Source organism: Oncorhynchus nerka, linkage group LG21 (assembly GCF_034236695.1).
Source record: "Oncorhynchus nerka isolate Pitt River linkage group LG21, Oner_Uvic_2.0, whole genome shotgun sequence".
NCBI classification, from domain to species: Eukaryota; Metazoa; Chordata; class Actinopteri; order Salmoniformes; family Salmonidae; genus Oncorhynchus; species Oncorhynchus nerka.
Window position 1 is genome coordinate 29,426,772 of NC_088416.1, and position 23,567 is coordinate 29,450,338.

The following is a 23,567-nucleotide window of genomic DNA, read 5'->3' on the forward strand; positions in this document are numbered from 1 at the left end:
GTGAATAACGTATTGGGAATAGAGTCGTAATTAAAATACTAAATCAAAGACGAGACAGTTACTAGATCAAAATGAATTCTAAATAATAACGAAGAGACAATTGCGATTTATACCCATCAAAATGTTTTATAAAATTAGCCAATTTAGAGATATTGGTTGGGGTGATAAATTATAATTCAAGATTCGAACAGGTGTGATAAATTAGGTTTGGTTTATCGAACAACAATTATTTACAATTCATTGAAAGTCGCTACGAATTGGGCTGAGGTTGAGCGCTTGATGATGACGTCACTAGCAAAGCACTATTGGTCGTCACGGAAATTACGTTGTGAATGGGGGTAACGGAGAAATTGTTTGTCTGTTAGAAGGAAAATGTGTGCATTAGTTTCGAGTCACTTTTCAGAAGTTGATAAAAATTACAAAATACATTTTTAAAAGTAATTTGAGAGTCGCCAGGATAGTCAGGAAAGATGCTAAAAACTAGCAGCTGATACGTTAGGTAGGCATCATAAGATTTGTGGCGTTTATTTGGATTGAATTAGGCTATGAGAGAGGGAGACTGGATGTCGGAATCGTAAAACATCGTGATAATGGATTCTGATGGTTGTCGATTCCAGGTTTGATTGTTTATGTAACACCAGTGAATTTGAGCACTGTTTCCATTGTGTGGAACCATGTTAGGGTATTTAAAGTTTGAAAAGCAACCTCTATAGAAAAACATAACTGCATATGTTTCGGGAAATTAGCTAGGTTGAATTTGGTTATACGAGCTTTGCCCCTGATACGTAGACATCCGTAACAGGAGCAAGAGGGTTTTTCTGTTCTTGAGGAACTAACAGATGTAAACGTGAGTCTCTGAGTAATTTTGCCATCTGAAGCATTATAGTAGTGAGTTTTCGTATAGTTTGTTTTTAGCTGATAAAAGTGGTTTGTTTATTTGTTTACTGGTTATGGTCAATTTTAGGGTTTGATTTAACTTAGTTAAACATTGTGTTCTGGCGTGTTTAGGTAGGATTCTTTGTTCTGGGACGGATGGGAGTTACCTAAAATAAGTCAATTAAAGGAGCCATGGGAGAATGCGAATGCATATTTATTAAATATCGGGGATTAAATGACGGATTTCTTACACTGAGAAATGTACAACATTTGCGGCAGAGGGAAAAAGTAATACATTGGATAATAATGTTATCAGGTTTAATTGTATCTAAGGGTAGCATGTTCATTTAAGTAAACATATACGTAGATGATGTTTAAAAAATGTATGATTAATGATTTGAGTCAAAGGGGAATTATCTTTAGGTTTAGTTATAGTTCACTTATTGAGTTTCTGAATCGAAGTAGCATAGTGAATGCTAGTTAGACGTGTTGTGTCTCACTTTTAGAAGCCTCCTGGGATTATAATTTTGGGGAGAGTGGGGGAGAGAGCGGCCATAAACGACCAAATTGAAAAAGGTCTGGAAGTCTTGATTATCCATTAAGGTTTGCAAATATATACACATAAAACAATTGTTAGAACTGTTTGTTTTAGTGCAAAGGTATTTTAAAGAGGCACGCTGACATATGGAACCTTATGAGTTTTTATTTTATGAGTTTTAATTACATGGGTGATTATTTTAATTTTAAGGATAACGGGTTCTTTAATATGTCTAATATGGTATGGAACATGACTAAAAACGGGTGGTATGACCTTTTGACCTTATCGTGGCTATCTTTTGGGGTCTGATCAGCCCGGGAGAGAGCCATTTGTATAATGAATTGTGGTCAGTTGGGTTACTAATTTTAAGGTAAAATAGTTATAATGGAGCGTTAGTTTGGGGTTTAGAATTATTGTTTGAATCCCTGAAGCCAATTTACAATATTAGCTGTGAAGTTTTTGAATTGGCTATTATGGATTTGATATTACAACAGAAAATAGTTATATTTATCATTGAGAATAAATAGGGGTGATAAATTACTGTAGATAAGGTATTCCATGTTATTGTCAGATAGAATACTGAGGATCCCTGAAGTAAAGAGCTTGTAAAGTGTAGGAAGGATTTCGATATGGTTAGTATTGGTTCAGGCTCTGGTTAACCATTAGGAGGTCTTTTAAATATGATTAAATTTGACAGGAATATAGGACATCTGTGGTGATTTAGGATTATTGTAAGGATTAAGATAGATTGATTAAGGAAATGTAAGGACTTTAGAGATGTTTTTCTAAAATCAATGATTTTAGATAGTCAAACAGTGAGACGCTTAGTGGCATTTTGAGAGATAGGAGAGAAAGGAATTACTGTTTAAATCGGTAAGCATTTTGAGAGATAGGAGAGAAAGGAATTACTGTTTAAATCTGTAAATATATATATTTCAGAACATATATAAATAGCACAGATACTTCTTAAACTAGATACCTGGGCAGAGCCAGGTATCAAAAGGGGGGTGGGTAAGTTAGTGGCCTATTGGATAAGAAACTAATAATACAAAATAAATAAAAACATTTTTTAGCTATCAGATAAAACATATGAGAAACTGTTTGTTAACCAAGCCTGTATGTCCAGGATTTTATGCATTACAGGTGAACTACAGGTGAAGTCTGTTAGGGTTGCGTAAATTCAAATCTGGTATCAGGATAAATATAACAATGAGTCACCGATTTTATACTATGTATTTTTATTAGCTAAGTAATAAATGGCAAATGCAACTTTCGTATATACGGGCTCACTGTAATACCACGCAGGGCAGAACAGGGAACTGACAAGACGTATGTAAAACGGTATTCTTTATACTGTGACAGACAGTTCCAACACGTCTGTTGGCCTATCACAGTAGAGGCTGGGCGTAGTTTAAACTTGCCCAGCCTATTGCAGGCGCTCAGGCGGGTCCCCGCCTCTTGGCGCTTCTTGGAGTCCTCCCTCCGTCGATGTATAGATCCTTACTGTTCTGGTATCGCAGCCTAGTTAGAACAGTTGCTCAGTTCCTGCTATTGTGTTGTTCAGTATTTTTCCATCTCAGTTAAACCTCGTGATGACCAGCCCTCCCTATCACAACTTTGTAAGATGCAGCAAGTCACACCATGTGCTCAATATTGTTACATACAAACACAAGGACAAAGCATCTGCTGGGCTGTTATCTACCGTTTTGCAACATGCAGGTCACACCATGTTACTCAGTTCTTGTCACACACAAACAGGCAAGTAGCAAGCAGTTGTTTAATCTCATAATGATGCTCCAGTGCACAAATGCAGACACCTCACACAACCAACATCAGATAATATTTAATCATATATATCTAATGGCTATAATGTAAAATACAGGATCCAACAAGTCACTCAATCCAGTCCCAGAGGCTTGTTGGGGGGACCATACCAAAGACTCCTGGTGACAGCTAGCTGAAAGAGCTACCCGGATTCATATCGCATGGCGGGAGGGTAGGACACCTTGACACTGTCGAACAATAAACAGAGTTCGAGAGGAGAACTGGAATTAACAGAATTCCGGGGGCCATCTCTCGAATGAAGGGATGTCTTTTCATCCCTGTTTTTGTTCATAGAAGTGAAGATGTGTCTGGCTCTTGCTAAGTGATGTGTTCTCGGGGAGAGGGTGGGGCTTCACATGGAAGCTGTTCGTCTGAGCTGTTTTATCGTAGGTGACATATTCCTGATACAGCACGTCCTACTTGAGTATGCGGAGACTGGTAATTTGACCCATGGTTTAGACAATGAGGATTTTGTTCCAAAATAAGCATAAGAGATCCCTAGATCTGGGTAGACAGGAAGTTAGAGTAGAGGTTGGGAATGATCTCTCAATGGAGTTTTATGTAGATCAAAATGGAGTCTTTAACTACATGGCAGTCTAGGACTCTGAGCCATTATGGCATATATCGGTGCAGGTTCCCATATTGATCGTGGACACAGGTCATAGCTCATTTGTCAATCATTTTGATTCCTTTACTACTACAAAAAGTGTTGCACCCACATCTTGGCCAGGTGAAATATTGGAGTCCATATTGAATTATATTGGTGAGAAAGAGCAAACTATGTCTTAATTTCAGAGCATTTATTGAGTATTTGCTTACGGTAATACAGTACAATACGAATAGTACAAGGCTTTATCACTTGACAGGAAATGTGATAAATTGCTCACACTCAAAACATCTGCATATACATTTTTGATCCCAAAATGAGGCCAATAACTAGGCTTTTTCATGTTAGTCTATCAGTTTGAGTTAAATGATTGAATCAAAATAAGATGTGTTGTAGGCCTAGCTGATTAGAATAGTAAAAGCGGTGCTTTATTGTACATTGCCAAGAGGTTTTTCAGTTTCTGACTATGTTCATGTTTACAATGTCAACATGTTTAAAATATCATGCTTGTGCCATTATGTCTGTATGTTTTTACTATTTGAGCTCCCCTTAGATTTACTTTAAGCTTTCAATAGCTTGCTGTTTTGTGAACTTCCTCCATTCTATTGGAATTTCACCTCTGCCCTGGAATTTTAGGTCATAATACCTTTCCAGATCTTCTTGAAATCGACAAACAAACCACTTCCAGTACGGAAGTTCAGAGAGGTCTGGTGTGATGCTCCAATCAGCAAATCTTGGGCCAGCTTTTCTGTACTCTTTCCAAAGATATATATCCTCTGATTCATGGGATGGGTAAAACCGGCCATTACTTGCTACTGAAGTTGTACAAAAATCAATGCTAAATTCTACTGTGTATCTGAAGTGCATTCCTATGATTCCTATAGGGCGATGAAAAGGGACATTGTGATCAATCGGTTTGTGCCCCTCCATGGTGTTTGTGCAGATGGCTTTACAGAAGGGACACTGTACCCAGCAGCAATCACAAAAGTGTTTGATCAGAATCTCATCTGGCCTCTCCCTGAACTGCTTCATGTCCAGGAGTGATACATTGCTGAGACTTCTGTTGATCTCTATGATTCTGTTGGCAAGATCTTTCCTTACCTCTTCTTCGAGGAAGTCAAAGTCAGTTATGTCACAGAAATCACTGAAATGATTTTCAGCAAATTTCAGCTCATCTTTTAGAGCACTGGAAAGCTCTCTAAGCCACATGTTGGTGTCTCCATTCCTGTTTTTGACCGTCTTTGTTGCTGTATGCAATGCATGGCTCACACGCTGCTCTTTAGCTGTTATGTTCCCTTCAATCAAGGCAAGGACTTTGGACCTTTCTGTGAGCATGTATTTCTCTACATCCTCTCTAATACATTTCTCAAAGTGTTTCCTTGGGTTGTGAATGTAGGTCATGAACTTGTCAAAGTTCTCCTTCTCCGCCAGTGATATCAGGATGTGTTTCTCCATGTTAGACCTGTTTCCACTGAATGGTGGGTGACTTAATTGCATTTCTCCAGCTAAGTCAATGGCCGTCTGGTCATAGACCGCCTGTACAATCGATTCTTTCAGTGTGTTGCAAATTAACTCACCAAGCACAGCTGCAGATGTGGATCCTTTGCAGTAGCTCTTGAAAATCTTGTTGTACTGTGGCCTCTTCTGCTCCAGGTAAGTAAGGGCATCATTGTTGCTTCTGAATTTGCTATGGGAATCTGCTAACTTACTTCCTGCAAGCTCACACACATGAAGTGAAAGATCAATCGTAAACTCCTTTTTGAATGCATATTTTCTAATATTTGATTCAAATTCCTTCACGCTTTCTTTGACGTGAGTTGCTATTTCTTGCATGTAACTGTCATTGTATCCCATCTTTTCTATGGGCATGGTCTCGATTATCTTCTGGCTTTGTTTCTCAACATCATTGGTGAATGCTCTTATCAATTCATGATCTGTGTATGTTAGAATGTTGCTTGGACCAATGTGGTCAATTGTCTTGTTCTCTGGAGACTTAAACCCCAAAAAACTCTTAAAAGCACCCCACACATTATTTTTCTGCAATTGGTCCTTGTTTGGCTTCCTTTGAGCATCTCTTGAGTGCTGATCGTCGTTAAAAAGATCTTGGTGCTTGGATACAATTGCATAGTTCGAATAACTCCCCAAGGTACAAATCTCACGGTACATTCCGCAACTTTTCCGATCATGTACAAGAGACAATTCATTACCGATCTCTCCAAGGATACAAGTCACATCATCCAATATGTTTATGTCCATAATGGAAGGTGTATCATTGGTCAACTCGGCAACCCACACCCCCCAAAGAGTATTGAATTCATTCTCAAGTTGTTTTTCATCCTTTGCCTTGTCCTTCAGTTTTGAGGCAAGTTCTTTGCTCTTTTGGAAGAGCTTGTTTTCATACTGTGTTTTCTTGTCATCCAGCTTTTTGCGCGCATCCCTTTGCTGAATAACCACCTCTAACTTTCTTTTTGCTCCTTCACAAGTTCATCATCAAACTCACACATTTTGGTTTGAAATCTCCTCGCCACTGAATCAACATTTCTTTATCTCTGTCTTCATCAAAGTACTTTTCCATTGATTTGTCCACTTCTTCACGGGTCTTTCTCATTTCTTCAACAAGGTAATGTCTCTCAACCCTGTGAAGTTTTCCATTTTCGATTCGATTGTGCAGTTGATTTTCAATGGTTAGCATGGCACTCCTGAGAGCCCAGATCCATTTTCCATACTGAATCTCAAGTTTTCTGTAAACTGCAATTTCTAGTGTGTTTTTGAAGCTGAACACAAAGTTTTCATTCAGCAGTGCATTCCAAAGGTCTTGGATACTGCTTTTGAACTGTGATAATGTCATGCTAAAAGACCTCGATGTTTTAGAGAGGATTGTTTTCCTTAGCTCCTGGACATTCTCACTGTAGCATGGGTTTGGTGGGGCCATGGGTGGGCTGCCCTCCCACAGCTGGGAAAAGTATTTCACATCTCTTTGTATGTCAAATGCAATGACATCGCTGAAACACTCTGCATTACTGTCCTCTTCTTTGGCAGCTAACTGGGTCATCTCGTCTAGTTTGTCCTGTAAGCGCCTCTTTCCCTCCATGTTTTTCTCTCCGGCCGTGATGTCTCCAACATTCTGGTGCACAAACACACAACTTGGAGACAGATTAACTTTCTTCATCCTCATGAAGGCCTGAACAGCTATCTGAATGATGTCCTGCATCTCAGCAGGATTCTCTCCAAATATGTTGATCAAGGTCATGTTTCCAAGGCCAATGACAAAAGTTGCAAGTTCATTGTCATGGTGCACTGTTGCCTTTCCTGCCAATTCTAAAGCTCGAAGTCCCTCAGTGTCAACAACAAGAACATAGTCAAACCTAAAGTCATCTTTCATCTCCTCGGTCACTTTCACCAGTTGCATGAAAGCACCTCTGGTACACCTTCCAGCACTTACTGCGAATTGCAGTCCAAACATTGCATTCAGCATTGTAGATTTCCCAGTGCTCTGGATTCCCAAAATGGACAAAACAAAAACTCTCTGATCTCCTAGTTTCTTGATAACTTCATCTAAAACCCCATTAATCCACGTCAGTGGCACATGAGCTGCGTCACCATCCATTAGTTCCATTGGGTGTCCCGATATCATAAGTTCTGCCGCGAGCTCTGGAAGGTAAGACACGGTCACCTCACTTTCTCCTTTGCTTTGCCTGGCCACAGATGCATGGGCTTCATAGATCTGTCCCATTTCCCTCAGAATGTGTTCAAATCCGAAGGTTGCTGCTTGCAGCTTCTCTGATATTTTTTCCAGCTCCATTTGTCTCATTTTCAGTTGCTCTGATTTATCATGCTTCTTTTTCAAAGCCAGGACCTCGGACCACTTTTCATCATATTTGTGATGAAGGTCTGAGAGCTCATCCGAGGACAGGTCATCCAGTAGTATCCCTACCCACTTGAGGAAATATGATTTTTCTTTTTCTCCCAGACATCGTAGACTTGTGATAAACATCTGCATGAGTTCAGTAAAGGCAACTTGATGTTGATGGTGTCGAATTTGCATCATTTTATGTTGTATTTTACTTCTTTCCATCTCTAGATTCCCTTGGAGACGATAAAGGTCTTTATTTTTTTGACACCAATCATGCCACAGCCTACCTTGACATGGAAGAAATTCTTCTTTGATCTTGGACAGTTCCATTTCCTTAAGCAGATCTGTTATCTGCAGAGCATTAGTCTTCCCTACTTGGCAATCTTCATCATCCTCATCTACTCTAAACCCTGAGTACTCTGCCATGTCCTCAAGTTTGAAGGAGCAACATGGTCTTGACAAATTATTTCTAATGATCCTTTTTAATTCCTCAGACACATCTGACTGATTTCTGTCTCTCAAACCCATTTTGTACTTTCCCTTTTTAATTTCAGTTGCAACAGAATCCTCTTCAGTGAGCAGACATATCAGAGGTTTAGAAGACTTGAACAGCTCCTGCACGATTGCCATACTTTTGTCGCCTTTTCCAAGACTTGGTAAAAGGATAACATTGACTGAGGCTTTTTCAATCAGTCTGTCACGCTGAATTTCTTTCGCAATTGCGTCACCATGGAGATTACAGAATGCAACACAATCAGTGAAAATATCATTGGGCTTCCCAGCAGGACAATACCATGCAATCTCTACCACCCCATCCATTAGGAGGCAGGTTTTACTGCTTCCTGGACAGTGTCTGTGGAAGAATGTGCTGTGACGTTGGTTGATCAAGTTGCTCATCAGCTGAGATTTTGATGAGGACACAGAACCAAGCCTAAAGAATGACACCATTGGTGTTTCTGCCTTGTAAATAGGCATACTTTGGCTGGTGACTATATTAGAGTCATTGGTGGACTTCCAGGTTTTTCTGATTTGTCGAAATGTCCACAAAGGGCATTCAATCTCTTTGGTGAATGGATTTGGCACAAGCAAAGGCAAGGCATACTGACACAAGGACAGCTTTGTGACCATGAACTGCCGAAGGAAACTGTCTGAACAGTGAAACACTGCCATCTGGACGTCCATTGGGTGAACATGCGTGTTCCTCTTTAAATCACCAGAGACTGTGTTCTTGTTGAAAAGGGCATCAAAGGCACTTTCTTCTGTTTCTGCATTATCATTTCTGTTGTCATTTGTGTCATGCATCTCACTATTCTCATCTCTTACAGGAATGTACCTGGCTCTGTAGTCCAGCATCAATAACCTTTGTAGGAAAGTATGAGCAAGTTTGTTCTCTGTTTGGGGTTCATGTTGATGTTGAGCAGAAGAGCCAATGTTCAGGAAGTCTGCAGTTGTCAACTTATCTTGATATTTATCTTGAAGGTGAAGTCTACACATGAGCTCTGCTACTTTTGCTAGTTGTATATTTTCTGGGATGTTTTTTTCAATTAAACTCCCGCCGATTTCTTCAAGTATCTTTTCTTCTCCCTTTAACGTTAACCAAACACATTTTAATATCTCAGTAAGTCAAAACATCTGCCATACTATCAACACACATACTTAAGAGTGACGCAAAGCGATATTTTAAAGAAACAGTCTCTAGTGAAAGTCTACACACCCCTTGCAGTCTCACATTTTGTAGCCTTAAAATGTTATCTAAAAAGGGATTCAATTTGTTTTTATCCCTACCGATCTACACAATCTACTCCACATTCATCCTTTTCACTTTGTCACACAGGCCAGTAATGTGGAGTGGATGCAATGTGGTTGATCTTATGTATTTCCTCAGTATTGTGGTGGTAGCATCATTTTATGGGCATGGTTGTCACCGGGTAGGGACTGGGGAGAATTTTTGTTTTTCAGCAAGACAATTACACAAATGGGAATGCCAAATACACCAGAATGGCTTCCCGATAGTTGTTCAGTGTTCCTGAATGGTCCAGTCTCAGTCCTGACTTAGACACAAGGTTTGAATATTGCTATCAATGATTCCCAACCAAAATTACTGAGCTTGAGCAATATTGTTGTGCAAAGTTGGTAGAATCGTATTCAAAATGATTAACAGCTGCCAAAGATGCTTCCACCATGTCTTGATTCCATATGTCTTCACACATCTTTTTTTTTTTTCATTCATTCATTTGGAAAGTGTTCTATAATCTTTCTTTCACTGAAAATGTGGAGTAGGTTCTGTAGATAAGTAGGAAAAATGTCATTTTAAGGCAGCAAAATGCAGACTGTACAAGGGGTGTGTAGAATTTCCCAAGGCACTGTATGTGATCTTACCAGAGATTGTGTAAGGTTATTTCAAATGTACCTTTTCTTTGTTTGCAACACCATCTTCAGGCAAGTCATCTGGAACTGTAAGCAAGAGGGACAGGAAAAAGTAGTGTATATTAGACACGTACAGTATGATGAGTAGAAGTGTTTTCCTAATGTCTCAATTAGAGGTCGACCAAATCAATCGAAATGGCTGTTTTTAATTAGGGCCGATTTCAAGATTTCATAACAATCGGAAATCGGTATTTTTGGGCTCCGATTTTGCCGCTTAAAATATATATATTTTATACATTTTTTATTTAACTAGGCAAGTCAGTTAAGAACACATTCTTATTTTCAATGACTGCCTAGGAACGGTGGGTTAACTGCCTCGTTCAGGGGCAGAACGACAGATTTTCACCTTGTCGGTTCAGGGGATCCAATCTTGCAACCTTACAGTTAACCAGTTCAACGCAATAACCACCTACCTCTCGTTGCACTCCACAAGGAGACTGCCTGTTACGCGAATGCAGTAGAAGCAAAGGTAAGTTGCTAGCTAGCATTAAACTTATCTTAAAAACAATCAATCAATCAATCATAATCACTTGTTATAACTACACATGGTTGATGATATTACTAGTTTATCTAGCGTGTCCTGCGTTGCATATAATCGATGCAACGCTGGGGGATGATTTAACAAAAGCGCATTTGCGAAAAAAGCACGTTCGTTGGATGACTGTACCTAACCATAAACACAATGCCTTTCTTAAAATCAATACACAGAAGTATATATTTTTAAACCTGCATATTTAGCTAAAAGAAGTCCAGGTTAGCAGGCAATCTTAACCAGGTGAAATTGTCACTTCTCTTGCCTTCATTGCACGCAAAGTCAGGATATATGCAACCGTTTGGGCTGCCTGGCTCATTGCGAACTAATTTGCCAGAATTTTACGGAATTATGACAACATTGAAGGTTGTGCAATGTAACAAGAATATTTAGACTTAGGGATGCCACCAGTTAGATAAAATACCGAACGGTTCCGTAATTCACTGAAATAATAAACGTTTTGTTTTCGAAATGTTCATTTCCGGATTCGACCATATAAATGACCAAAGGCTCGTATTTCTGTGTGTTATGTTATAATTAAGTCTATGATTTGATAGAGCAGTCTGACTGAGCGATGGTAGGCAGCAGCAGGCTCGTAAGCATTCATTCAAACAGCACTTTAGTGCATTTTGCCAGCAGCTCTTCGCAAGCACAGCGCTGTTTATGACTTCAAACCTATCAGCCTAATGGCTGGTGTAACCGATGTGAAATGGCTAGCTAGTTAGCGGGGTGCATGCTAATAGCGTTTCAAACGTCACTCGCTCTGAGACTTGGAGAAGTTATTCCCCTTGCTCTGCAAGGGCCGCGGCTTTTGTGGCGCGATGGGTAACGTTGCTTCGAGTGTGGCTGTTGTCGATGTGTTCCTGGTTCGAGCCCAGGTAGGGGCGAGGAGAGGGACGGAAGCTATACTGTTACACTGGCAATACTATAGTGCCTATAAGAACATCCAATAGTCAAAGGTATATGAAATACAAATGGTATCGAGAGAAATAGTCCTATAAATACTATATTAACGACAACTTAAAACCTCTTACCTTGGAATATTGAAGTCTCATGTTAAAAGGAACCACCAACTGTCATATGTTCTCATGTTCTGAGCAAGGAACTCAAACGCTAGCTTTTTTTACATGGCACATATTGCACTTTTACTTCTCCAACACTTTGTTTTTGCATTATTTAAATCAAATTGAACATGTTTCATTATTTATTTGAGGCTAAATAGATTTTTATTGATGTATTATATTAAGTTCAAATAAGTGTTCATTGAGAGAATGCCAAGAGTGTGCAAAGCTGTCATCAAGGCAAAGGGTGGCTACTTTGAAGAATCTCAAATATAAAATATATTTTGATTTAACACTTTTGGTTCCTACATGATTCCATGTGTGTTATTTCATAGTTTTGATATCTTCACAATTATTCCACAATGTAGAAAATCGTAAAAAATAAAGAAAAACCCTTGAATGAGTAGGTGTGTTCAAATGTTTGATTGGTACTGTATATAGAAATGAAACACTAATATATCTTGATTACATAAATATTCAACCCCCTGAGTCGATACATGTTAGAAACACCTTTGGCAGCGATTACAGCTGTGAGTCATTCTGGGTAAGTCTCTAAGAGCTTTACACACCTGGATTGTACAATATTTTCACTTTATTCTTTTTAAAATTCTTCAAGCTCTGTCAAGTTGGCTGTTGATCATAGCTAGACAGACATTTAAGTCTTACCATAGATTTCAAGCCGATTTAAATCAAATCTGTAACTAGACCACTCTGGAACATACACTGCCTTCTTGGTAAGCAACTCCAGTGTATATTTGGCTTTGTGTTTTAAGTTATTTTCCTGCTGAAAGGAGAATTTGTCTCTGAGTCTGTTGGAAAGCAGACTGAACCAGGTTTTCCTCTAGGATTGTGCGTGTGCTTAGCTCAATTCTGTTTCTTTTTATCCTAACACTCCCTAGTCCTTACCGATGACAAGCATACCCATTACATGATGCAGCCACTACCATGCTTCAAAATATGAAGAGTGGTGCTCAGTGACGTGTGGGATTTTCTCCAAACATAATGCTTTGTATTCAGGACATAAAGTTAATTTCTTTGACACATTTTTTGCAGTTTTACTTAAGAGCCTTAATGCAAACAGGATGCATGTTTTGGAATATTTGTATTCTCTACAGGCTTAATTTAGGTTAGTATTGTGGAGTAACTACAATGTTGTTGATCCATCCTCTGTTTTCTTCTATTCCAGCCATTAAACTCATTGGCCTCATGGTGAAATCCCTGAGTGATTTCCTTCCTCTCCGACAACTGGGTGTATTGATACACCATCCAAAGTGTAATTACTAACTTCACCATGCTCAAAGGGATATTCAATGTCTGCTTTGCGAGGCATTGTAAAATCTCCCTGGTCTTTGTGGTTGAATCTGTGCTTGAAATTCACTGCTCGACTGAGGGACCGTACAATTATCTGTATGTGTGCAGTATAGAGATGGGGTAGTCATTAAAACAACATGTTAAACACTATTATTGCACACAGAGTGAGTCCATGCAAGTTATTATGTAACTTGATAAGCACATTTTTACTCCTGAAATTATTTAGGCTTGCCATAACAAAGGGGTTGAATACTTAGTGACTGAACATTTCCAAAAACATAATTCCACTTTGACATTATGGGGTATTGTGAGCCAGTGACACACAATTTCAATTTAATCCATTTTAAATTCAGGCTGTAACACAAGAAAATATCAAGTGGTGTGAATACTTTCTGAAGGTACTGTAATGTTAGCTGTCAAACTACTCACTTGCGAGTTACAGATTGAAAACATTTTCTGTGAAGTTGGCTCCCCTGCCTGTCGTCGTCACCGTCCTACTAGCCGCCACCGATCCCTTTTTCGTTTTGTCTTATTAGTTTCACCTGTGTTTCTGTTTGGTTTAATGAGCTTCCCTATTTTTAGTAGGTGGACCCGCCCTTGCTATGTGCGGGATTGTCTTTATGTTACTTGTTTGCGTTTTAGGTAGAGGTGGATTTATTTTCTTAACTTGACACCCTATGTTTTTTGGGTTGTCACGTTGTTGTACGCGCCCTGTATTGTTGGGCTTATCATTTTGTGTGCCGAAGTAAAGAGCACTTTTCCCCAGTGGAACTCTCTGCGTCTGATTCCTTCACCCACCTAGTCCCGCGTGACAATACTTAAGTATCCCGAATAATAATGGGATATTGGTGTGCACTAAAAACTGCTATGGTGAAAGCCCTTCTGAAGAAAAGTCATCTAGATTCTTCAGCTTTTAGCAAATTTTGGCCAATCTCCAACGATCAATTCTTAAGCAAAATTCTGGAGAAATTGGTGTTCAAACAGCTAAATTATTTTTTAAGTGACAACAGTATTTAAAAAAAAAAAAAAAAAAAATCCAATCTGGTTATCGTGCCCAGCACAGTGACAGCCTTAGTTAAGGTAGTAAATGATTATAGAGCCAACACAGATGCCAAACAGCTCTCTGTCCTTGTACTGTTAGATTTAAGTGCTGCATTCAACACTGTTGATCATGATGTCTTTCTAGACAGACTGGAGAGGTGGGTTGGCTTCTCCGGTTCTAAATTGGTTTTAGACCTATTTAACTGGTCATGTTTTTTGTGACCCTTGGTGAACATAACTCAGAGAAAATACATATCACATGTGGTGTTCCACAAGTTTTGATTTTGGGTCCGGTACTGTTCAGTTTCTATATGTTACCCCTTGGCAGCGTTATCAGAAAGCACAGCATTGCTTTTCAATTTCTGTGTCACCAGAGGATTTTAGATCCACTGAAAAATTATTAGATTGTATTAGTGATTTAAATACTTGGTTGGCTCATAACTTCCTCCAGTTAAAGACCAAGGTATTTATTGTTGGAGCCAAAGCATAGAGAGAGAATCTAGCCGCACATTTGAATTCACAGGCAATAAAGATAAAACACCAGGTAAAAACCTTGGTGTTATTTTCAATTATGGACTACATTGAGTCACACATTAGGAATGTGACCAAAATAGCTTTTTACCACCTGAGGAACATTGCCAAGATGAGGCCGTTTCTCTATGTCTGATACAGAGAGACTCATCCATGCTTTTATTACAAGTAGGCTTGACTTCTGTAATGCTCTCCTGTCTGGTCTACCCAAGAAAGCCATTGGTCAACTACAAAACATATAGAATGTTGCAGCATGGGTACTGACCAAGACCAGACTGAGAGCAGACATTACACCGGTTTAAAGGTCTCTGTACTGTAAAACATACAGAATGCTGCAGCATGGGTACTGACCAAGACCAGAGTGCACACATTACACCGGTTTAAAGGTCTCTGTACTGTAAAACATACAGAATGCTGCAGCGTGGGTACTGACCAAGACCAGAGAGCACACATTACACTGGTTTAAAGATCTCTGTACTGTAAAACATACAGAATGCTGCAGCATGGGTACTGACCAAGACCAGAGAGCACACATTACACCGGTTTAAAGGTCTCTGTACTGGCTGCCTGTGAGTTTTAGAATTCATTTTAAGATTATTCTCTTGGTTTTTAAATCAATCCACGATTGTTCACCCCAATACATGTCAGACATGCTTTTAAGTTATGTACCCAGTAGGTCCCTCAGGTCCTCTGACACGGTCCTTCTAACTATCCCAAAGACAAGGACCAAGAAGCATGGAGAGGCAGCCTTTAGTTATTATGCCCTCAGCCTCTGGAATAGCCTGTCCGAGAACCTGAGGAGGGCCCAAACTGTGGACATATTTAAATTAGATCTTAAAGCACATCTTTTTAGCTTTGCTTTTCCTTCAGGTACTTTTTAGTAGTTCAGTTTGTGTCATTATTTTGGTTTTTTTATCTTATGTTTGTTGTGTAGTAAATATTTCAGCTTTTATTTTCATAGTTTTTTATTCATTTTTTCCTGTAAAGCACATTGCGTTTCGTTCCATTTCTGAAATGTGCCATTTAAAGCTTGATTTGATTTGCATGTAAATGTGGTCAATGACAAACCCCAAATGTCATCACACTTTTTGGTATTTTGTAACAGATGTCTCTTTCCATTCATCAAGTGGAGTGAGTGCACAGTGCACTGTTTGGATCTGGAATTATTTTGGAGTGGATGAACATGTGCAGGTAGCCTACTGTTTGAAGTGATTTGTTTGACAATAAGATGAAAACATAACTGGATGTGTTCATGCCAAATGAAAAGGTCATAAAAAATGTTTTACCATTAAATGACATGTACTTACTATTAGGCCAATAAAAAGCAGGCCAATTCAAGCGCGTGCACACATAGGTCTATTTTTTTTTAAATACCCCCCCCCCCCCCTCGAATGTCACTGTATAATTCGTACTCTGCCTATCTATGAAAGATATAGACCGGAAAACTGTTTTTGGATATCGTCAACAATCGGGGTAAGTGTGTGTGTAGACGGAGCCACATGTCAAGATGGGGAAAATCCTCCTACAGCTGCTGCATCAAATGCATTGAGGACATACCTGATGCAGTTTTCTCCTCGCTTTGTGATCGGTCACCCCAATTTGTTTTCAGTTGCTGTTTCCTGATCTCTTCGTCATACATTTCTCCTGTGTAGCAGCATGGATCATTTTCAGACACCATGAGGTCTATCTGTTCAAGTAATGTTGAAATCTCGGTTGGATCATTCATACTCTTTTTGCAGGTGAGATACCTATGTCCACACATTTCTATGAGATCCATCAGATCATTGTTGTCCTTTAGATCACCCAACCCAAAGTCTTGGTCATTCTTGTGGGTAAAGACGATTATTGTAAAGGCAAGAGCTCTCTCTCCAAGCATTCTTTCCAGCCACCCCACTCTCATTTGGAATTCATCAATATGCTGGCCCAATGGTAGAAGTAAGAGGACAGCATTGATACCCTGCTTATGCACAAGTGGACCTATGTGATTCTCCTGGGCAAGTTCAGAACTCTGCAAGCCCAGCATGTTGATGACAGAAACACAACGACCGGACAAATCATACATCCTGGGTGCTATCTGTGAGAGTTCTGCTGCTGGTAGATCATCTTGACCAAGAAGGAGATTTCCAGATTCAATCTCCATAGAATCAGTGCCACCAATCAATGCAATTGTCAGAACAGGAGTCACTGAAAAATAATTATAAGGACAATTAAATGTACATACTGTAAGTTAGCTGTAAATCACGTACAATGCTATGACATGATGGTTGACTAAAACAATCTCACCTGTCTTCTAATTGTAAGTTGCTCTGGATAAGAGCATCTACTAAATTACTCAAATGTAAATTTCTTACTGCTTTGTGCGAAATTAGAAGGCGTTGTGATTTCTGTCTTTTTTTCATCAGTCTTGGTTGTCTTGTCATCCTGTTGGTCGCTGTGTTGACTCTCACTGTCTGTGAAGTCAAGGTCCTCAGGCTCCAACTGTAGAAATAGTTGCTGTGGATGTATCATGGGAGTACCAAAATACATATCTGGATTACATCATTTGAATACAAACATTTATAAGTATTTTGTTAAAGTTACTGTGTAAATTCAAAGGTAGTGGTCAGATTACATTTACTTCAGACCCAAGGTTTGGAAAAAATGGGAACGCCCTTGTCATGCAAATTCTGCATAGGTCTACGCAAATATTAACAACATATTGAAAAGATGAGTACGTTATTTCAGAAGCTAGCAGATTCATTAACTACCAACAACAGCTGCAAATCCCAATGAAACTACATCCTGTTTTGATGTTCACTTTCCTTGCTTTGTCTAACAACACTATCATGAATCTAGAAAATAGGTTTTGTGGGTCTGCGTGCAGTATATATTTAGTTTCATAGCACAAACGTTTGCTAGCAAGTTTCTCACAGTCTTTAGCTGTGGCCTGCCAGGGCAAGTCCAGGAGGGTTGCCTAGCAGTGACCCCACTTCCCAATTTTAGAACACTATCTTCACTGTCCTAGATGGGCATTTAGGTTCTGGTCAAGTCACCAAAAAATAACACGACTTTGGGGCTATTCAACACCCTAAAATTGCCACTTTCTATGCCGAAATTACACAAGAATGTTACAAAACCTCCAGGGTGTCCGTCGTATTGTAGCGGCATTGATGCAGTAACGGTCCCTTTATCAACTTTTGAATTTTTTTATTAGACCACTCGCAGAACAGCTTCCCTCCTTTGTAAAGGACACCAGCAGTATGATCTCTATTATTGAATCTCTTGATTCTCTCCCTGTGAATACTTTGTTTGTTACTTTTGATGTTGAGTCGTTATACACGAATATTCCACACGGGGGCGGTATTGAAGCCATGAAACATTTTCTTCTGCAACGTGACCCTAATGAACTACCTTCCAGGGCATGCATTATAACGTTTACTGAAATAGTACACACACGTTTAGAAACTATTTCATGTTTCTAAATGATTTCTTTATTCAGATGACGGGTACTGCTATGGGATCCCCTATGGCTCCTAACTATGCTAATTTGTATGTGAAACAGTACTCAATACTCTCAAAAAATATTTATTGCCTAACATTATTATATGGAAACGGTTCATTTATGGTATTTTTGTTATATGGAGGGGTGATGCAAAACAGCTCCAGGCATTCCATGCTTTTCTTAACTCTTGTTCTGAGCACCTGATATTTACTATTCAATCTGGCACACGTCAAATCCGTGTCCTTGATCTTCTGATTGTGTGAGGATAATGTTCTATATACTGATATATACAGGAAACCTACTGATCGTAACAGTTTGTTGAGGGCTGATAGCGGTCACCAGTTTCCCTTGAAAAACAGTTTTCCCTACAGCCAATTCTGTCGAATCAAAATAATTTGCCAAAAACAATCAGATTTCGAAAGAAATATGTCTGAGATGCAAAGAAAATTCAAGGACAGCGGGTACAAAAATGGTCAGATTAAAATAAAATAAAATAAAAAATAAAGCATTATTACTACCTGCTATTCAACGTGCTCTGAACAAATTAAGGGGAATCGTTCGCAAACATTGGTACATTCTAAAATCGGTAATGTGTTTTCGGACATATTCTCGCAGAGCACAATTGTTAAACTCTGATTTACCACCAAAACAACGCCTCTACCGGATGGAAACAACAAGTGTAATGGCTGCGCTCAATACAATGGCACTTACAAACGTAGCTCCTTCAAACACCCCCAAACAGGGAAACAAATCCACAATTAAAGGTATTATCACGTGCTCCAATGATGCAGTTGTTTATTTTATGAATCGTAATTGTGGTAAAACGAAGTGCGAATTAAAAGTATGAATCTCGGAGTATCATTAAAAAAAACAGTTGCGGCCCACTTTTTGGAATCGAACCACTCGATTTCGTCCCTAAATTAAATCGGCACCGAACACGTCACCATCCCTAGGAGAGTAGGTGACCTAGACAATTTATTGTTTTAACAAGATTTAAAGACGCTTGCTCCCTTCGGTCTCAACCTAGACTTTGATCTGAACCCATTCTTATGATTATTGTGATTTTGCTATTCATTGGAAATATTTGTAGGCCTATGTAGCCAAGTTGTATCTTTGATCCTATCCATTTCTGTTTTTGTATATGTTCTATTTATATCTGTCAATTACATTACAGATATCTGTAAATTATATCAAGCCACACACAGCCATGATTACAGACACATGTGTGTGTCCCTTTACACTATATAAACTAGTGACCCGCAGTGTTTGTCATTATACCCTGATTAAGACAGCTTGTCTGTCGAGCTGTTGGTTATTAGGTTATTCAATTATTGCATCTTAGTGCCTAGTGTGCGCTCTCCTTTTCCTTTTCAAGTGTTCTACTCCGCTTGCCAGCACCTCGCCTAATAAACAAGTGTGCGTTTCTTTCGGCTCCAGATGTGCCTAGCAACACGTACCTCGGAGGGAGGCAACTGGTGTTCGAGCAGTAAGGGCTAACAAAGCTGTCTGTAGACGAAAGTCGGCAAATTAAGTCGTGAGGAGGTGCATCTGCGACAGCCGAAAGTCGGACACTAGTGGTTTTCCAACAGCAAGGCTCAGATCAATAAGGTCTGACCATAATTTTAGATATAATTTGGCTTACTGGGATCTCCTTAAAATGTTGATATTTGGTTACATTGACAACCAAATATAATTCTATCACATTTGTAATACAGAAAATAGCCTATTAACTTATTTACATGTTACCTAATTATATATTAATTACTGTAATGTGGCTCCCGAGTGGCGCAGCGGTCTAAGGCACGACATCTCAGCGCTAGAGGTGTCACTACAGACCCCGGTTCGATTCCAGGCTGTGTCACAACCGGCTGTGATTGGAAGTCCCATAGTGCGGCGCACAATTGGTCCAGCGTCTTTAGGGTTTGACTGGGGTAGGCCGTCAATGTAAATAAGAAATAAATAAATAATAATTTGTTCTTAAATGACTTCCCTCGTTAAATAGAAAGAAATACAATGTTGGATTCATGTCTCCATCTCCACCCAAAATCACAGTTAAAAATAGTTCCATCTGTGCCACTGACTTAATCATATTCTTTAACTTAGATTTTTGACCTGGATGGAGACATGAATAGAGACATGAATCGAACATACAGTATCAGCCAAACAGTAAATCTTCACATTCTAAACAAAATATCAGATATTGTTTTTCCATTGGAATTTAGTTGTGCTTTTAGATGATTGAATGCATAGTGACAACACATTGGGAAATCAACAAATATTTGGCTGTCTTTTTGGGTGGGTGATTAAAGGTTGTAATTACATTTGACATATTTAGCAGACACTCTGATCCAGAGCAACAATTAAGGTTAAGTGCCTTGCTGAAGGGCACATCGACAGATTTATCATCTAGTCGGCTCAGAGATTCAAACCAGCAACCTTTCAGTTACTGGCCCAATGCTCTAAACTACTAGGCTACTATGTTGTCCCCTCTCATTGATCAACGTCTAAGCCAAATATTTCCCAATTGTCCACATTGAAATAATGTGCCCAGTAGAATGCTTGTCTCTTTGTCTCTGTTTTACTGAGAATTTTCCTGATTTATTTGAGAGTCAATTCCTGACACTCTCTGTCTTGCTGTTCCTAACACGGTGTTCCTCAGTTACTCACATGTTCTTCTCCTTGATATGTACACTCAGACGACGGATCCAGTGCGTCCTCAGTCTCTGTCTCCATTTCCTTATTTTCTCCAGTCTCCATTATTAGCTGCTACTAGTCACTGCAACAAAACTTCAGAAAAATCAATCAGTTGTATATTATTATATTCACTTCAGTTACCTTACATCAAAACAAAACCTTTGTTAGTATAATGCGTGTGTAGAGTGTGTGTGTCTCTTCGCAGTCTGCGTTGTTCCTTGAGATGATGTTTATTCTGTTTTGTTTTTTACTGATTTTATTGAGTTACCGGAGTTACTATAGAGTACCAGTGTCCGTGTTGAGTGTCTTTCCCTATAAGTGTGCTGAAAGTCAGTTGTTAAATTATTCACAGAGAAATAGCATTGTATCTTGTCAAACACAATATTTTCTATAAGTTTGCTAGGAACTGGCAGCAAGCTGATTGGGCGGCTGTTAGAGCCAGCAAAGGGAACTTTAACATTTCTGGGTAGCGGAATTACTTTAGCTTCCCTCCAGGTCTGTGGACAAACCATTTTCAAGATTCACCACAAACTACCATTGGGTTTTGTAATTGGTTTGCTTGAACAATGAAATTAGCTCCATAATAGATAACATGATTTGGTTTAAATAGAACAATTATGTGAATCTTTAGTGTCAATTTTGAGCTTGACTGTGTCATTTGGTATGACATATTTACGAACACACAAATAAACATACAAAAACATATATATATACATATAAAGGAAAGGATTTGTTTTTTTTAAGTCCGTCTTTCGCCGCATCTATGTAAATTCATCTTTACATTAGAATGTTTGGTTTTTATGCTATTTTATACTACTTACACTGTATTATACTACTGACACTGTATTATACTACTGACACTGTATTATTCAACTGACACTGTTTTATACTACTTACACTGTATTATACTACTTACACTGTATTATACTACTTACACTGTATTATACTACTTACACTGTATTATACTACTTACACTGTATTATACTACTTACACTGTATTATACTACTTACACTGTATTATACTACTGACACTGTATTATTCTACTGACACTGTTTTATACTACTTACACTGTATTATACTACTTACACTGTTTTATACTACTGACACTGTTTTATACTACTTACATTGTATTATACTACTTACACTGTATTATACTACTGACACTGTATTATACTACTTACACTGTATTATACTACTTACACTGTTTTATACTACTGACACTGTTTTATACTACTTACATTGTATTATACTACTTACACTGTATTATACTACTGACACTGTATTATACTACTTACACTGTATTATACTACTTACACTGTATTATACTACTGACACTGTTTTATACTACTTACACTGTATTATACTACTTACACTGTATTATACTACTTACACTGTTTTATACTACTGACACTGTATTATACTACTGACACTGTATTATACTACTTACACTGTATTATACTACAGTTACCATGAGGTGCAACATAAACAAACATACATTATAAAGGTTACTTACAGTTTGCAAAGTGATATCCATTTGTTGTCTGTTCATAATGTAGACTGAAGTGAACCTTTTGTCCACAGGGTATTTATAAGGCCTTCAGTATCTTTCAAAACATAATTTCCTGGAAATCACATGACAATGTGTAAATGAAACTTAAGACATTTGAGATGGCAAAAAAGTTTGGTTAGCAATCAGTACAATGTAACTAATACTGTTTATCGCAAGGCAAACATGAAATAAGACATTCATAAAATTATATATTTTACTTGAATGTAAATTAAAAATGTAGTGCAAAGTCTCCAAAATCCTTTATTGGAGTGGTGGGGAAACAACATGAATTGTGTAATGCAGTATAAATTTGACCTAATTTAAAAGTTATATAGACCTTTGAGAATGCATACCCCCACCCTGTCACATGATGAAGACAGAGTTTTTTTCTCAGTGACCAGCCTTTATAAAGCAAGTTTTCAAGGATAGTGAGTTTCGTTTGCTCCGAGAAACTGCAAAGAGTTGTGTATGTGTGGCTGTGGTGGTGTCACGCCCTGGCCATAGAGAGGCGTTTTATTCTCTATTTTGGTTAGGCCAGGGTGTGACTAGGGTGGGCATTCTATGTCCTTTTTTCTATGTTTTGTATTTCTATGTTTTGGCCTGGTATGGTTCTCAATCAGGGACAGCTGTCTATCGTTGTCTCTGATTGAGAACCATACTTAGGTACCCTTTTCCCCCACTTGTTTTGTGGGAAGGTAAAGTTGTAGTGGTTCAGGGCACATAGCGGCCCGGTTGTTGTTTTTTTGGCTCTTCATTTTTAAATAAAATTCAAATTTACATTTACAAATGTACGCTTACCATGCTGCACCTTGGTCCAGTCCTTCAGCCAGCTGTGACAGGTGGGTAGATGTAAAAGTGCATTTGTGTTGATGTGTCTGTGAATGCTTTTGTGGAATGTCATCCTACTTGCACCAAGAACCTCCGGTGTGTGTGTGTGTGCAGGAAGTAGTTGACAGAGAGAGAGGAAGAGATGCAGTGTCTCTGCTCTGAATTCAAATCAGATCCGCCCAGTCCGATACAACAGGTGCCATGGAGTCCTCATTCTTAGTCATTGGGATCTCAGAAAATAGAATTTGAGTGTTTAGCTTCTACATCTGAATGAAGGGACAATATAGTATTGCCTTCTTTGTATGTCTAATGTTGTTTTTAGGACAAATTATGTTGATCTAGTAGATCTGTTCCCAAGTAATCCCTTGAATAAGTAGAGACGTGATAGTGTCTCAATGTATGAAATGATTGTT

General features: G+C 38.7%; 1 protein-coding gene across 2 annotated transcripts; it reads right to left on the reverse strand.

Annotated features, from left to right (window-relative positions):
* Positions 1–6,241: 6,241 nt before the first annotated feature.
* Positions 6,242–23,260, reverse strand: LOC115110425 (interferon-induced very large GTPase 1-like). 2 transcript variants are annotated; one of them, XM_029636071.2, is made up of 7 exons: positions 23,125–23,232; positions 22,291–22,399; positions 20,750–20,869; positions 16,953–17,094; positions 16,159–16,785; positions 10,109–10,152; positions 6,242–9,282 (listed from the first exon to the last, which is right to left on the reverse strand). In XM_029636071.2, the coding sequence occupies exons 3-7, from the start codon at positions 20,837–20,839 to the stop codon at positions 6,322–6,324; spliced, it is 3,864 nt and encodes a 1,287-aa protein (XP_029491931.2). In that variant the 5' UTR covers positions 20,840–20,869; positions 22,291–22,399; positions 23,125–23,232; the 3' UTR covers positions 6,242–6,321. The 2 variants fall into 2 exon arrangements, with proteins under 2 accessions (XP_029491931.2, XP_029491932.2); XM_029636072.2 differs by having other exon boundaries at positions 9,194–9,282; positions 10,078–10,152; positions 23,125–23,260.
* Positions 23,261–23,567: the final 307 nt, after the last annotated feature.